Raw genomic sequence first — 17,491 nt, 5'->3', positions numbered from 1 at the left:
TTAGTGATTACGCAAGGTTGCACAGGGATAAGTGAGTAGTATCTCTGGATTGGGCTAATTGATTAATTAGGCCTTGTATGGTTAATTAATCAACTAATAATTTTTTTGGGCTAGATTAACTAACCCAAGCCCATGGTGGGCTTAAGTCACTTAAGCCTAGTAGGAAGCCTATAAATATCCATTTAGGGTTTAGGGTTTTCAAGTCTTGTCATTCTCCCATTCTAGCCTCCATCCTTGAAATCTCCACCATCTTAGTGCCTAGACACAAGAAAGAGTCATTAGACGGAAGATCATGGTGTTTTTTGAGATCCATTACTACTTGGAGTTATCCACATTGACTAGAATCGATTTGGGAACATTTGGATAAAATGTATGTAACTTTATTCTATAGATCTATGTTTTCTATGGTATCCTTATTATTATTTTTTTGAATACTTGTTTATCCGTTGTGATAGATCTAGAGAGTCCTAAGGATAGTTGCATGCACTCTACATGATCCAGGGCATGAGAACAGAGTAATCTAGGGTTCTTAACATATGACAATTGGTAGCCTTGTGTCATGATTCACCGTAGGTCTTGTCTAATGTGCATCATATACACTAGTGCACTCATCATGGGAAACCCATCTCGACAGCCCAAACAAGCCATCCTTCCCATTAAGAGGTGGTACACTACAGTCACTACTGGATTGCCCAAATCCATGAACTAATTGTGGATAACTTACCTATTTACAAAAAACCCATGACTTGTATCTTTTATGCAACTCCTAATGTACCCAAGTCATGTACAATATAATAGACATAGGATGAATGCTCAAATCAATGTCAATACACTAAGAGGATAACAAGGGAACAATTAAGTCTAACTTTGTTACATCATGTCATGCTTTTAGGGGCTTAATCCCAACATCTAGCATTCGTTTATGCAGATGACATTTGCCACTTGTTTTTGGCCAGATTAAAATAACTAGCATTATTATTATTATTATTAATTACTTTGTGGTAGAAAAATCGATGACTCAATGGAATACTATCTAATAACATGCTTAAGTAATGCTGCAAAAATGCTATTTACTTTTACTTCAATTTTGTTCCTTCATCCAATATACCCCAATATTCATCAACAACATATCATGTAACATAGCATATTTCATAAGGTGCTACCATGCTAACAATAAAAATTAAGATGCACAAATCCATCAAAGGAGTAAGCTAGAAAGGGCCTTTGATCACCCTTATTTGCTCACTTATACTGTTTTTTTTTTCTTTACATTAATTGGTTTCCTCGGCATTACACTTTTACGTGACATCAAGAGCTATCCTGATCATAGTGTCCTAATTACACTTCTAGATGCATCTATATGGGATGAGTTAAAGGAGGAAGTGGCATTGGGGCAATAGCCATTCATGCTAGCTTAGTTAGTTTTATGAGTATGATGTGGCTTTCATGGCCTATTTCTATGATAATCTAGAGTGGTTTTCGGGAAAAAAAAGTTGACATCAAAATTCTTCCAATTTTCGATCTAAAGGCTAGGTTTTTGGATCTAAAACTACATTTAGTGGGAAAACAAAAGCAAAATCTAATACTGGTTGATCAAGATCCATCATCTTGAAGGTATCCATATCAATAAATAAGCAATATGAGTGGGATGAAGGAGAGAGCAATTTTCTTACACAAACACATGGAGCTATGGAAAATTGTTTCCAATATTAATTTGCTACCATGTAAAACCAAACAAAGCAAAATTTATGTCTTGCTTTTTATAACTTTATTGTTGAAAACACTCCTCTAAAATGTGTATTTGTACCATATGTTTACCCAAGGACACAAAAATAAGCCTTGCCACCCATCATTTGGGTAAGAATAAGAAGGAAAACTACTAGATATTCTTTAATTTTTTTTCCAAATTATTTTTAAGAAACAAAAACAAAAAGTCCAAAAGAAAAATGCCATCATTTTTTCTCCTAACCAACCAAGTAACTTTTTTTTTTCTTTAATGTCATTATTACTACGAAACTTTAAAGGATAAAAATGATATCAATGAAAAAAAATCAAAGAGTCAAACCTCAAATAAAATTGGACAATGGTCCATACCCACACCCATGTCATGTCATGTCAACATGGGTACATTTGGTTGAAATTGAAGGATCCAATATCATAGGTAGAAAGAAACATGTGGGATTTTTTATTGTTGCTAACTCCTCCTCATGCCTAGGAGTAAAGGCTGTATCAACCTTGCCATTTCTGAAGTCCTGTGACACAAAAGTAGCACATACTAAGAAAGGTTAGATAGGTCCAATAACTTTAAAATCAAGACAGAAATATTGTCCATAAACACACACAATAACTCATCTTCAAAATAGAATTGAATACATGGAAGAGCAAGAACTAATTATTAATTCGCCACACAAAATTTCAATCTTTTCAACAATTAAAAAAATGATTCTGATATTAGGTCCAACTCTCAAGTTGGAGTTCATCTTTTAGAGAAAATCTAATAAAACAAAACTAGTCCTTAGATTGAGAAAAATTTAGAACTCAAATACTAAAATACACAAAATTTCAAATCAAATTAATCATATAATTGGTTACTGAAAAAATGTAGGAAATGAAAATGGAACCCTCTACTCATCAAAGACTAACTACCTCTCTTGCACTTTTTTGCACCAATTTAACAAGTTGCAAGCAGATGACAAATGAAGAAAATGAAGGCCATATGTATTTAGAAAATACTCACCTCCTAGACCTAATTAATATCATGCTATTTGATAGTCATGAACTCCCTTAGAAATTGGGATTCCTCACTCTTTTTCCTTTAAGCATATTCAATAGTTCAAATAAAAGTAGAAAACGAAAATGAAGGAGATTAAAAAGCTAAAAGAGACATATAAGGAAAATTGATCCTATAGAAAGGAGATCGGAGGGTTACAATTACATGTTAGAATTGTGATATAGATTAACCTGCCGTCCTTGAGAAAAAATGCTTCTACCATCTTCAAAGCTTAACCTCTAGATATTCCTTAAATTTCAATTGATAATACACATCTAAACCCTAATTATGTCAAGGTTTCTATATTTAATTTCAAAAACCAAACCATAAAGAACTCCACTTATGTAACACAACCACCAAAACGCAAGACCCACATACATTGATTTACAAAAAACATAGCAATGTGATCATAGAAACTGAAATTGAATTTCTCAAAAAATCAATATATCTTATCAAAATTTGAGACTTCAAGCTAAAACTGGTACCTTTATCCTCTCTTATTATATAGATTTTTGTATCTGATTTTCGAGACAAAGCATGGAATAACTTCCAAACTCTACTAATCAAAGTCGTTTTTTCTTAGGGTTTTCAGAATCGTTTAGGGTTTCCGAAATACATGATGGCTATGCAACTACAATTCAGACCCCACCAGTGCTCTGCAATGATCCATTTTAAATTAGGTTCCATGATTTTATTTTGGTTATTTTAGGTATTTAGGAATAAGCTAAGTTTGGCAATTGCTTGATTTTTTTTGATTATATGGTTTATGTTTTCCATTATCTATGCTTTCCTTTTATTTTCATTGAGTCTTAGGTATAAAAAAGGACCGGTTTCTAAGTAGAGACAACATAAAATTTATTCAATAAAAAAATTCTACTTTTTCGTAGTCTACACTATGTCTTCTTCTTACTAGTTGTTTCATTGGTATCAGAGTCATGACCTGGCACCAAGAATGGCGGATGGGACTTGAACACAAGAAGTTCGTTGTTTGGAGGATTCTGTAAAGCGATTGAAAGAGACCTCAGATAAGCAATCGACAGAGCTGAAGGAGTTAACTCGTATGATGACAACGATGAACCTCAAAATTGATCAACTAACGGAAAAATCGTTGGTTCCAATGGTTTCCATGGAGGTTAGTAGTTTAGTTCCAACCAAGCCAAGAACAGGTTTTGCTTTTGGCACAAATCATTCACAAACCAAATTTTCTAAATTGCATTTTTCAACTTTTGAAAGAGGAAATCCTATAGGTTGGGTGCATAATTGTGAGAGTTTTTTCAAATACGATGAAGCATTGGAACAGGAGAAGGTTGGGATTGCCTCTATTCATTTAAAGAGTAAGGCTCTATAATGGTTTCGGGGGAAGGGGAAAGGGGGGGTTGGAAATCCTACGGGTTGGGTGTATAAGTGTGAGAGGTTTTTCAAATACAATGAAGTTTTGGAATAGGAGAAGGTTAGGATTGCCTCTATTCATTTAGAGGGTAAGACTCTAGAATGGTTTCAGGGTTATGAAGCTTCTATCGCTGTAGATGTAAATGTGCGATTTGGACTGGGAACGTATGACAATCCGATGGGCTAGATTACTAAATTGAGGCAAACCAGACCAGTACGAATTCATCAAGAGCAATTTGAAGTCTTAATGGCAAGGACTAGAGGCTTAACTGAGGAATTTTTTGTGCAATGTTTCATAAGTGGTTTGAGAGATGCAATCAAGAATCAAGTCATGATGTTTCAACCTACTACACTGATTCAAGCCATAGGGTTGGCTTTACTACAAGCGAATACCATGGAGACAATGATTAAGGAAGCCAAGTCCTCATCAAAGATCACTACTAGCCTGTTACCATGCACACAGGAAATAGGAAGAGGAACCCTTGGACTAATTCCCCAAATAAAAAAAATATCTCAAGTTGAGATGTAGGACAAGAGGGAAAAAAAGCTATGTTACTACTGTGACGAAAAATATGAACCTGGGCATAAGTGTAAAAGGAGACAAATTTATTTATTAGAAGGAAATGGGGGATGATGAAATCCAACTTCTGGTATAAAGAAGACTTTGACAAGAATCCTACAGGCTTTTTATTGGAAGAAGATGTGTAAAGAAATAGGTGCATTTATGGCAGAATGCGACGTATGTCAGAGGAACAAACATGAAAATGTTTCTTACCCTGGGCTACTACAACCGTTACCCATTCCGAAGAAAGTTTGGATAGACATATCCATGGATTTTATAGAAAGATTACCCAAGTCACATGGTAAGGAAGTCATATTTGTGGTGGTAGATTGATTAAGTATGCTCATTTCATGCCTATGAGCCATCCTTATACTGCTTTGGATGTTGCACAATCATTCACAGATAATATCTACAAATTACATGGCCTACCAAAGTCGATTGTAAGTGATCGGGATCCTATTTTTACTAGTAACTTATGGCAAGGCTTATGTTTTCAACTGAATGTTGGTTTAATGAGGAGCATTACTTATCACCCTAAAACTGACGGTCAAATAGAAATGGTTAATAAGTGCTTGGAGTAGTACTGAAGGTGTATGACAGGTGATAGACCAAAAGAGTGGACTAAATGGCTTCCTTTGGTCGAGTGGTGGTATAACACTTTCTATCATTTATCTACTTAACTAACACCGTTTGAAGTTGTTTATGGCCGGCCACCACCCACATATGCTACTTATATACCTGGCGAGTCTAGTGTGGCTGCATTTGATCAAAGTCTAAGGGATCATGATGCCATGATACGACTACTCAAGGCTAACCTTATTCAAGCCCAAGCTAGGATGAAGATGTATGTAGACCAAAAAAAAGTGAAAGGACATTTGAAGTAGGAGATATGTTTTCCTTCACCTACCACATTATAAACAAATTACTGTGTCATTCAAAGGAAATAGGAAGTTGTCTTCTCGATTCTTTGGGCCATATAAGTTTATTCAACGGGTTGCACAAGTCACCTACAAGTTGGAGTAACCAGTTGAGTAAAAAATCCAACTGTGTTTCATGTTTCTTGCCTAAAGAAAAAAATTGGGAAGTCAATCACTCCTTTCATGGAGTTACCAACAACACGAACGAGAAGATGGACAGCTGCAACTTGAGCCCACTTCTGTCTTGGATAGGAGAATGGTTAAGTGAAACAATCATCCGATGACACAATGGTTGGTTCAATGGTCAAATTCCTTTTTGGAAGATGCAACGTGGGAGGATGCATTTAAGTTACAACAAAAGTTTCCTCTATTTCAACCTTTAGGACAAGGCTTTTCTGAAGGGGTAAGGAATGCAACGATCCATTTTAAATTAGGATTCCGTGATTTTATTTGGTTATTTTAGGTATTCAGGAATAAACCAAGTTTGGCAATTGCTTGATTTTTTTGATTTCGTGATTTATGCTTTCAAATATCTATGCTTTCTTTTTATTTTCATTGAGTCTTAGGTATAAAAAGGGATTGGTTCCTAGGTAGAGACAACATAAAATTTATTCAATAAGAAAATTCTATTTTTTCATAGTCTACACTGTGTCATCTTCTTCGTGGTTGTTTCATGCTTGCACAATCCATTTTCCCCTATAACGACCTTGAACTTTTCGGCCAGGCAATCTTCGGCGAAATCACCAAGAAATTGAGAGAGTAAATGGTAAAAGAAATGAAAATGAAAATTTTGTTTTCTATAGGTTTCCTTTGGTTCTGTTGAGCAGGGAAGGCCTTGGATGAGGACTTTATATTAGTGGCAAAAATGAAATTTTTTTATATCTACTCAAATTGATAAATATCTTTACAATTAAATAAAAATAATGCATGTCAAAATCTTATGGAAAATTATTTGCCTCAAATATATGATGCAGTTAAATATAATATTTTGTCATAAGTACAAATTAATTAGGTAACCTATTTATGAGGATAACTATCTTCTATACCTTTTTAGATGGTACAAGAATTTATCCACATACGGAGGAGTAGTTAAGTAATTGATAAAGATAAAGTCTTTTGAATCAAATGTTGCGGAATTATGGAAGTTAACTAATCAACCGCCCTGTTTACTCTTTTCAAATTGTTGCATTACTTTTGGCATCCACATGGCTTTGCTTCTGTCACACAAATGCAGCTATCATGCAGCAGACTTCTTAGTTACAAAGGGAAAAGGCAATTTGTTATTTTATTCTTTTCTTTGTATTACTCTCAACAATCTTTAAAAGAACACGGTGGATGTTTATACAACTTTTGAGGGAATTTCATCTAGATAACGAAACTGTAAGAACTTGATGTCTCATCCCTTTTAACTTGAGGTTACTAATGAAGCCCTCCAACAAGCACTAATTTGAACCACAAACATCAATTTTAATAAAGAATAAAAGATGTTACAAATAGAAGACATATATGTCTTTATTAACTCCTATTTGATTTAATTGGAAATTGTCCCCTTCTGATTTTTTTTTCCTTTCACTCAATTTGTAGCCCCAGCAACGCTATGCAGCACAACAGTTTCAATGGTCAAACCTGGCCCAAAACCAAATAAAACGCCCCAATCTAATCCTTCACCTGTGGTGGTCCTTTCTTCCTTGAGTGATTTCTTTCTCATCTCATCCAAAATAAACAACACACATGCACTTGACATATTACCGTACTCACTTAAGATGTGTCTTGTTGCTTCAAGTTTCTTCTTCTCCAAATTGAGTTTTGCTTCGATTGCATCCAGAATGGCCGGGCCACCTGGATGAGCGATCCAAAACAAGGAGTTCCAATCACTAATACCAAGTGGGCCAAAAGCTTGAGTCAAGCACTTCTCTATATTCTCGGAAATCAGAGTAGGCACATTAGGCCACAAATGAAAGGTTAGACCCACCTCACGTAAGTTGCCAGCAATAGCACCTTGTGTATTAGGAATGAATGTTTGGGCTGCTGAAACAAGTTGGAAGAGTGGTCGTTCAATGGAGGTATCTGGATCTGATCCAACAATTACAGCTGCTGACCCATCACCAAAAAGGGCTTGACCCACTAAAGAGTCTAAATGGGTTTCAGAAGGCCCACGAAAAGTTACAACCGTGATTTCAGAGCATACCACTAGAACTCGTGCTCCTGCATTATTCTCTGCGAGATCCTTAGCAGTTCGGAGAACAGTCCCACCTGCATAGCAGCCTTGATGATACAACATCACTCTTCTAACTGATGTTTCCAGGCCTAGAAGATTGGCTAGTTTATAGTCTGCACCGGGCATTTCTACTCCCGAAGTTGTACAAAATACAAGGTGAGTGATCTTGGACTTAGGCTGGCCCCACTCTTTAAGAGCCTTCAATGCGGCCTCCTTACCAAGCTTAGGTACCTCGGCAGTGATAATTTCTTGGCGTATGTTGAGCGATGGAGCCATGTAAGCACCCATATTTGGGTGCTCTTCTAGCATTTCTTCAGTCAAATGAACGTATCGCTTTTTGATCATTGATTTCTCACCTATATATAAGTTAAAGGAATTTAATATATTAGCTAATGGACTAGCAAAGCAAAATTCATTCAGCAATAATGGGCAGCTTCATTATCACTCAAGATGATCAACATAAATATAAAACAGATTATTACTTATTATTACAATAACTATGTGTTCCTAGGCAGGGCAATTAATTTATATAGGATTGGAAAGAGTTATTACGAAATATTAAATCAATGTATAGCGCTCATTTTTCACAGATTTAATTAGTTTACATAAAAGCAACACACAGGAAGCTTGAAGAAAACTTGGCAATTCTTGCAGGGGAATCTTAAAGCATTATGATAATTATACATATATGTATGTAATGGATGTTCCAATTGATGCATGAATATATATACTTACATATGCGGTTGAACTTCTTCTTCAAGTCGGTCATGTGCTCGCTTTTAGTGACCCGGAAATAGTAATCAGCGTAATCGGACTGGTAGACACAGTTGTCTGGAGTAGCAGTGCCAATGGCTAGAATGGTGGCCGGCCCCTTGGCACGTTGAGCGTTTCTAATGTCCTCCACAGATGCCATTGATGACTAGTAAAATCCCCACAGAGCTTCAAAGCGGTAGAAGAAAAGAAAAGAGTATGCGGACTAGTGCTTGAAGATGGGTTGCCAAAGCAGTGTGTGAGCGTTGGGTATTTATAAGTATCAGAAATGCTGTGTCCACTTGCAACCCACTTGTAGCTGGTGGTGGGGTCTTGTTCAATGCTTCCGTGCTGATTTGAGTCACGTGGAGGGGATTACTGAGAAAGTAGTCAATTTTGTATGACATCGGCCCTTCAGCCTCCTCCCTCCACCCTCCAGTTGCGATTTTTTAAAAAGGGATAAATCTCTTGCGCTGTCTCATTTGACCATTGTTTTGGCTGAAGCATTTTTCTTGCGTTAAAATATTTGGCAGCATTCCGAACAAACCTCAACTTGAATACCCTACTTCCTAGAAATATATATATATATATATATATATATATATATATATATATATATATTAGGTAAAATTTGTGCTTTTATTTTTATTTCTCCTTTTATAACGAAAATTGAATTTAATTTGTAAATGGTTGGATTCATATATTTTTTCTGTTTTTAAATTTCACAATAGTCTTTTTGAGACTATGAGAAGCGTAAAACAAAACTAATAAAATATATTTATTTTGAAATTTAAAAATATTTATTTTTAAATAGAAAGAAAAATAAAATAAAATAAAATTTCATCCAAATGACATACGGTGTCCAAGTTCAACGAGTGTAGGTTGGTGAAAGTTTCCTAAATTAAATAATTCGTAGATTTTTTTTCTTTTCAATTTTGGTTGGTTCCCACATAGATGTGAAGTTGCCTCTATGGAGTGGAGCCTGTGAGGTTAGTTGGTGAAGAGTTCATGTTACCGAGGAAGGTCTTGGAGACTTACTATAAACAATAAAAGAAAAATAAAAGAAATATGTTAGGACCACTCAACAACCAAAATTGTGAATTTTGTTTATTAAAAAAAATTAAATATTTTAAAACACTGTTCAGGAATTAATAATTTATTCTAAAGATATAAAACTATTATTATTATGAGTAAATAATATATATTGGACTTAAATTTTTAAAAATCACATTACAACTTAAACTTTCCGGTTGTAATTTATTTTATTTTATTTATAGAATAAAGGCAGTGGATGCCACTGAAGCCAATATAACAGAGGCTTCAGGATCAGCTGATGAAGCTAGAAAGGCATAGCCAAAGTTAGCATTCCAATCTAGTTACAACCCTAATTCAATCCCAAATTAAGACTGTAATTAAGGCATGGAATATTAACCGAAACCAAGAAGTCCAATCATAATTGTTTTAAAACATTTTTTGAATCCAACATTTCCTTATGAAGATATAAAGGTATTATTGTTATATTTTTAATAGCAGATTACTCAATAATTTAAAATAAAATACATATTATAAAACAAAGGAAATTTGATTTTTAAAAAATTATTTTATGTTCATAAATGAAAACATTAATAGATATTCTCTTAAAACTAATAAATAATTTTTTTTTATTTAAAAAAAAAAAGCATCTTGATGTATCTCAGAATATTTTCAAAGTCGAACCAGTTATTAAATAAAAATCGATCAATAGTTCACTGATTAGATCAATGATTGAATTACATAGAATAATGATGTGAACATGACATGATAAATATGTAATTTACATATAATTAAAATTAAAAATATACAAATAATTAAAATTATTTCATCTTTTTATAGTTAAAATTTAGCATATTATATCATAATTAGGATAAACAATGAAATGTAAAAATATGAATGTTTCTAATTCTATTACATAATATAAATGTATCATTTAAAAATATGTGCAATGGTAAAATAAAACTTTGTTAATATTTAGCTTGATTAACATTCCAATAGTCATACATTATACCATTCTATTATCTTAAAAACTGCTTCTTCTTTTTTCTTTCTTTACCAGTATTATTTTTATGTACATTATACTAATGATTACTATTATTACTATTTTAAAAATAAAAAGCAAGAACCATATTTAAAACACATAGAAACGTTAAGACCACTTAACAACCAAAATGTGAACCCAAGTTTTGTGTGTTTAAAATAGTAAAATAAAAATAAAAATTATTATTGCAAAACCATAATAAATGCAAAACCATATATATTACTTTAATAATATATAATGGGGAGAAAGAAATTAGAGAAGAAAATTAGGAGAGATGAGAGAATGAAAAACAGAGAGAATGAAAGACTGCTTCTTTTCTCAGGATGCTCCTTGCATAGGGGATGGAAAACCTTTCTATAGACTTTCTAAATGCCTTCCATTAATATTGAATTAATGGAAGTCATAAATAATGTTTAATTAACATTTATTATAATGATGTGGCGGCATTCACTACTTCATTTATAACAATTATTTTAAACATTTTTTCAGGAATTCAAAATTTCCTCGTTAAGATATATTATTATTATATTTTTAATAGCAAATTAATTAATAATTATAAATAATTTAATATAAATGTATGTTGTAAAAGAAATGAAATTTGATTTTTAAAATTTATTTTATTTTTATAAATAAAAACAATGTTATTCAAATGTTTAAAGTGAATTAAACATATATGTAGACCCTCAATTTTGTCCCTTTAGCACATGTCTTTAAGTTCACTTCTAGTGCTCCATAGTAGTTCCTTGGTGGTCCATTGTTACTCATACTACTTACTTTTTTTTTAGCCACCTCAGAGACTTTGATCGAGAGATTTATCTAACCTCATTCTGACCATCGGCAACCTTAATTTGCACTTTAGGTTAGACTCATCTAAGTTCACCTAGGCCCACTTAGATTCACCTAGGCACCTTCCAGCTTGCACACATTCACCCTAGGTCACCTAGGCACTTTTTTCAGAATAGGTCATTTTGGACATTTGTTTGGACTTGATTTCGATTCTTGATTGCATCCGTTTTTCATTGTTTTCTATTGCATTATTTTTACTTTCAAATTCTAATTGCCCATGTGATATTTATTTATTCATTTATTTACTTATTCTTTTGTTAGGTTATTCGTTCATTCATTTATTTATTTTTTTAGGAAATTGCTTGAGATTTTGAATCTAATCTTTTAAGTTACAGGGAATAATATTATTTTTTCTACTTAACTACGTATGTGATTGATATTTTTTATTTTATTTTTGTTTTCCCCTCATTGCATCATTTGAGATTTTATTTATTTATTTATTTTATATTATTATGTAATTTCTAATTTTTATTTTTTGTATTTATCTTTGTATGATTTTGGTGGAGATACTTGGGATCCGTTAATGGAGAAATTTTGGGAGGGTTGCAACCGACTCATCTTTACATAGAGACGTGGTGCACGCTGAATTTTAGTGAAGCAAAGCACACTAACTTGTCTTCAGACGACTGCAAGGGGATGCATGAGATGGATGTGAAGACTTTTTCATGGCAATTTTTGGTAGAAAATCACGAGTATGAAGAGTAGAGGGTTATGGAAGACATGAATAACTTAGGGTCCCATTGGGGCTTTAGAAGCTATGAATAGCTCAAAGTTGTGGATGATATGAACATTTCTTCATCGTAAGCCAAAGGCTTTAGTTACTATGAACAGCTCAGGGCTGTGGATGACATGAACGACTCTGGGTCGTGACCTTAGGGCTCTAGATTCTATGAACAACTTAGGGTTGTGGTTGACATCAACGACTTTAGGTCGTGAGCTCAAGGCTATTAAAATGAACAACTCAGGATTCTGGATGACATGAATGATTTTGGTTGTGATCTCATAGGTCTATATCTATGAAAAGATTTGAGCAGTAGAGCACATGAATGACTCCATGTCATGAGCTCAGGTCTCTGAATTTTATGAATAGCTTAGGATCGTGAATGATATAAATGACTTGAGGTTGTTAGCTTAGGGCTCTAAATGAAATGAACAACCCAGGACTTTGGTTGACATCTACGACTCTGAGTCATGAGCTCAAGGCTCTAAATACTATGAACAACTTAGGGCGGTAGAGGACATGAATGTCTGCATGTTATGAGCTCAGGTCTCTAAATGCTACAAAAAACATAAGGAAGTGTAGGATATGAACCACTTCACCTCGTGAGCTTAGGTCTCTAAATTCTATGAACAACTCAAGTTCGTGGATGATATAAACAACTTGGGGTTATGAGCTCAAGACTCTAGTTGCAATGAACAACTTAGGGTTGTGGTTAACATGAACAACTACAGGTCATGAGCTTAGGGCTCTAGATGTTATAAACAACTCAGGGTTGTGGAAGACATGAACAACTCCAGGTCGTGAGCTCCAAGCTCTAGATGCTATGAAAAACTCTAGGGCTATGGATGACAATAACTAATCCGAGTCAGGAGTTCAGGGCTTTTGATGTTATGAACGGCTCAATGTCATGTATGATATAAATGTCTTTGGGTCATGAGATAAAAGGCTATGGTTGATGTGAATGACTTTGGTTGTGAACCCATGGCTCTAGATTCTATAAAGAGCATAGGATTATGGATGACATGTGCTACTCTAAGTCGTGAGCTCAGGGCTCTGGATCATATGAACAACTTAGGGTTATGGATGATATGAATGAATTGGGATCCCAAATGCAAACATAAGATTTTTATAATGGTTTGGCGCAACTTAGCCTACGTCCACTCTCCTCTAACTTCAATCCCAAGCTTGAAGTTTCATTAATTCAAGGCTTCCAACCCAAGCCTTCAAGCAATCCAATTGGATTATGGTTCCAATCAACCGTCTTGGACTTTTGGCTCCAAACACCCTTTACAATCCTCAAGAGATGCCTCACTCTTGGACAACCCCTAAAGTGATACCTCACACTTGAGAATCCTTAAGTGATACCTCACACTTAGACTTTTCTTCTCAAAGATTTACAAATTAGGATAAAAAATAATCTCACAAAATCCTAGTACAAAACTTTAAGTTCAAATGATAAGAGATAAACTAGGATTGAAAAATGTGTTAATGATATGCAAGTTTCATAATAATGATGCACTCAAAAACACTCTCCCAAGGCTTAAGTATATTCAAGAAAGGTTTTGGAAGGTTAAGCTCTTAAAACAATGAAGACTAGAGTTTTTTTATAGAAGAAAAATGTTAAACTAGCTGTTAGGGGTTGGTTCGGTTGAGCTCCAATTCGATCGGTTCATTAACCGTTGACATTTAATGCATGACAAGTGACCAATGAACCTCAACCGTCCCTTGACCACCCCTCGATTGGTACTCAACCAGATGAGGTTTAGCCTCGACTGGTTGAAAAAGCAATCTAGAATATAGAGAAGGTTTTTGCACAATTCGATCGGTTGAACTGAATAGGTCAATCAATTCTTTAGCCAGTTTAGCCGGTTAAGCCATTTTTGGCTCAACAACCATTTTTTTCAACTTAAAACCTTTTAAACAAGTTTAGAAAACATTTGACACAAAGTTTTAGTTGAAAACATGAAATCATCCAATTTTAAAATATTTGAAACAAAATAACTCTTGGATGATTTTGGTGCATAAGTAAATAATGTAATGCATAAAAAAGTAAATGCACTAACAACCTTACAAAGAGATCCTATGAAACTTAGGTCTTGAAAGACACTTCTCTTTGAGGTCTTCTTCACCTTATTGATTTCCCTTTGGCTTGATTTTGTCTTTATGATTGCCACTTTGAAAATCATCTCGACTAGTCACAATTGAAATATAATCATAATTCCAAACCTTATTTTGTTATCATCAAAACAAAGATTGACCAAACCTTGGTTTCACAACTTAATAATTCTAGTGAATTCTCTTCCCAAACATTTCTTGATTATTGTATGTCGGTTAGTATTGATGTTGAACATCTTATTGCTCATACTAACACTCAAAATGGATTAGTTGAATCTCTTATTAAGTGTTTGCAATTGATTGCAAAACCATTATTCCTAAGAACAAAATTGCCTTTATCTACTTGGGGACATGCTATTCTCCATGTAGTTACTTTAATTCAGATTTGCTCTACAACTTCATGAATTCTCACATTTACAACTTATTTTAGGCTCCCAACTAAATGTTTCATATTTACTTATTTTTTGTTGTGTTATCTATGTTCCCATAGCTCTACCTCAATGTTTTAAGTTAGGTCCTCGACGTCTTCTTGGTATATATGTTGGTTTTAATTCTCCCTCCATTATTAGCTATCTTGAACATTCAATAGGCGATGTTTTTATTGCCCACTTTGTAGATTTTCATTTTGATGAAAATATTTTCCCACCATTACAAGTGACAAATCAAATCCAGAATAATGGCGAGACATTACATGTTATGTATCCTCTTTGTCTCATCTTGATCCTCGTGCAAGGCAGTGTTAACTAGAATTTCATAGGATTATTCATTTATAAGGACTTGCAAATTAGTTACTTGATGCTTTGACAAATATAATGAAAGTAACAAAGTCACACATACAAGCTGTGAATACCCTAGCACATATTGATGTCCCTAAAGGATAATAGGAGAATGTCATCGCAATTGAATGTAAGACACGCCTAACGCATGGTAGACCAATTGGCTCAAAGGATTCAATTTCTAGAAAAAGAAAAATAATGACATATGAAAAACTTGGTACTCTTGAAGAGCTTACAAATAGGAAAGAATCAAATGTTGAAACCCAACTTGATAAATAGTTAGCCCCTAAAGAGGCACTAATTGATTAAATACTGGTATTTAGAACTAAAGAGATCTCAATGAGTCACACAGGAGAAACAAGGAACCCCAATGACATTATCATAGACAACATATTTGTGTTCCAATTGATTATGGACATTATGATAAATAATGAAGATCAAGAACAACAAACCGTGGATGAACATCGAAAAAGGATTGATTAACCAAGATGGAAAGAAGTAATCCACATAGAGCTAAACTAGTAAGCAAAATGAGAGGTTTTGGACCTGTATTTCAAACACTTGAAAACACAAAGCCTGTTGGATATAAATGGGCCTTTATGAGAAAGTGAAATGAGAATAATGACGTCACAAGATATAAAGCATGACTTGTTCAAGGTTTTTTGCAAAGACCTGTTATAAACTATGAGGAAAATTATTCTCCTGTAATGGACACAATCACATTTCGATACTTGATAAGTTTAATAGTTTCTAAAGGACTAGATATGCGTCCCATGGATGTTATTACAACTTATTTATATGGGTCTATAGATACTGACATATATATAAAAATCCTTGAAGGATTCAAATTGCTTGAAAACAACTAATTCAAAACCTTGAAATATGTACTCAATCAAACTACAAAGATCTCTATAAATTAAATCAATTTGAACACATGTAGTATAATCGTTTGAGTGAGTATTTATTAAAAGACTAATATGTGAATAAGCCATTTTACCCATGTGTTTTTATTAAGAAATCATAATCCAAGCTCACAATAATTACAGTATAAGTGGATGATTTGACCCTTACAGGGACTCCTAAAGAGCTCACAAAAATAACCAATTATTTAAAGAAGGAATTTAAAATGAAATATTTAGGGAAAACAAGATATTGTCTCGGCTTGTAGATCAAGCATTGTTCAAATGACACATTAGTCCATCAGTCAACATATATAGAAAAAATGTTAAAACAATTTTACATGGACAAATCACATCCAGTTGTTGTTGTTCTCTTTCTCACAAGGACCTAGAGGACTATCTTTGGTGTTGTTATCTTTCTCACGAGGGGAGAGCCTAGAGAACCACCTAACCAGAAACAATAGGAAAGTTCCAAAAGGGATGCCAATCCAATAATAGAAACATCCAATTCTAAAATAAATAATACTTGGTGACAATCCTCATGAAAATTTATTTTCTATAAGAAAATCCAAAATTACCATTTTTGAAAAACTTTTTATTCAACTTCTTATCATATGCAATATAGAATAGAAACATAAAAGAAAATAAAATAAAAAATAGGGAATCCCATGGACTTAGGGGTCCTATTGCTTATTTGGTAGCCTAAATATTAAATTTTCATTATCCAAACATACCAAAAAATCCATAACAAAAATAAGGTTAGTGGTTTTACAATAGACCAAAATTACCCCTAAAAACCCTAAAACGATTACTAGTACATTTAAGAGCACTTGAAGGAACTTTAGAGAGCTTGAAATGCTTCAAGCATTAAATGTTGCTTTTGAGTGTTAGAAGGAGTGTTTAAGCACTTGATGAAACCGAATCTGAGAATGAATTTTTGTACCTCTAGTAACTGTTTTCCTTAAAAGGACTTTTTTTTTTTTTTTTCCGGTAAGGGAATGTAAAAGAATTTGAATGCTTCCATACTCATTATGGGTTACATAAATTGATGTAAACTAGACTTTCACATCAAAACCCTATACTCCAATCATTTGAACTTCACAAACCGATCTATAAAAAAAAAAAAAAAAAGATTTTTATAGCAAATAAAAAAATCTTAGACTTATTATAGGGTTTACAACTCATCTAGAGATTAAAAAAAAACCAATCTAACAATCAATCACTATATATATTCATCATAATAAAAGTTCAAAAATCTCATGCATATACCTTCATCCCTAGGACCATCAAATGAATAACAAATCCTATAACACAAGGATTAGCACACCCTAAAATGGATCATGTGTTTCCCTAACCTAAGCTTTTGATACCAGTTGTAGGCAATGTTTGATTAATCCGTTCTCTATCCTAAAATCAGGTTAGATACATGCAATCCTCCCTATGCTTATCTAATT

At 33.7% G+C, this 17,491-nt stretch overlaps 1 protein-coding gene across 1 annotated transcript; it reads right to left on the bottom strand.

Annotated features, from left to right (window-relative positions):
* Window positions 1–6,910: 6,910 nt before the first annotated feature.
* On the bottom strand, window positions 6,911–8,783 carry LOC117923380 (stilbene synthase 2-like). The gene is made up of 2 exons (XM_034841640.1): window positions 8,592–8,783; window positions 6,911–8,212 (listed from the first exon to the last, which is right to left on the bottom strand). The coding sequence occupies exons 1-2, from the start codon at window positions 8,767–8,769 to the stop codon at window positions 7,212–7,214; spliced, it is 1,179 nt and encodes a 392-aa protein (XP_034697531.1). The 5' UTR covers window positions 8,770–8,783; the 3' UTR covers window positions 6,911–7,211.
* Window positions 8,784–17,491: the final 8,708 nt, after the last annotated feature.

This window comes from Vitis riparia, chromosome 10 (assembly GCF_004353265.1).
Source record: "Vitis riparia cultivar Riparia Gloire de Montpellier isolate 1030 chromosome 10, EGFV_Vit.rip_1.0, whole genome shotgun sequence".
Taxonomy (NCBI): Eukaryota; Viridiplantae; Streptophyta; class Magnoliopsida; order Vitales; family Vitaceae; genus Vitis; species Vitis riparia.
This window is presented reverse-complemented; position numbering and strand designations above follow the sequence as displayed.

Coding starts and splice junctions, on each gene's coding strand:
- LOC117923380 (XM_034841640.1), bottom strand. CDS start 8,769: ATGGCATCTGTGGAGGACATTAGAAACGCTCAACGTGCCAAGGGGCCG. Junction 8,213..8,591: donor GAAGAAGTTCAACCGCATAT/GTAAGTATATAT, acceptor ACTTATATATAG/GTGAGAAATCAATGATCAAA.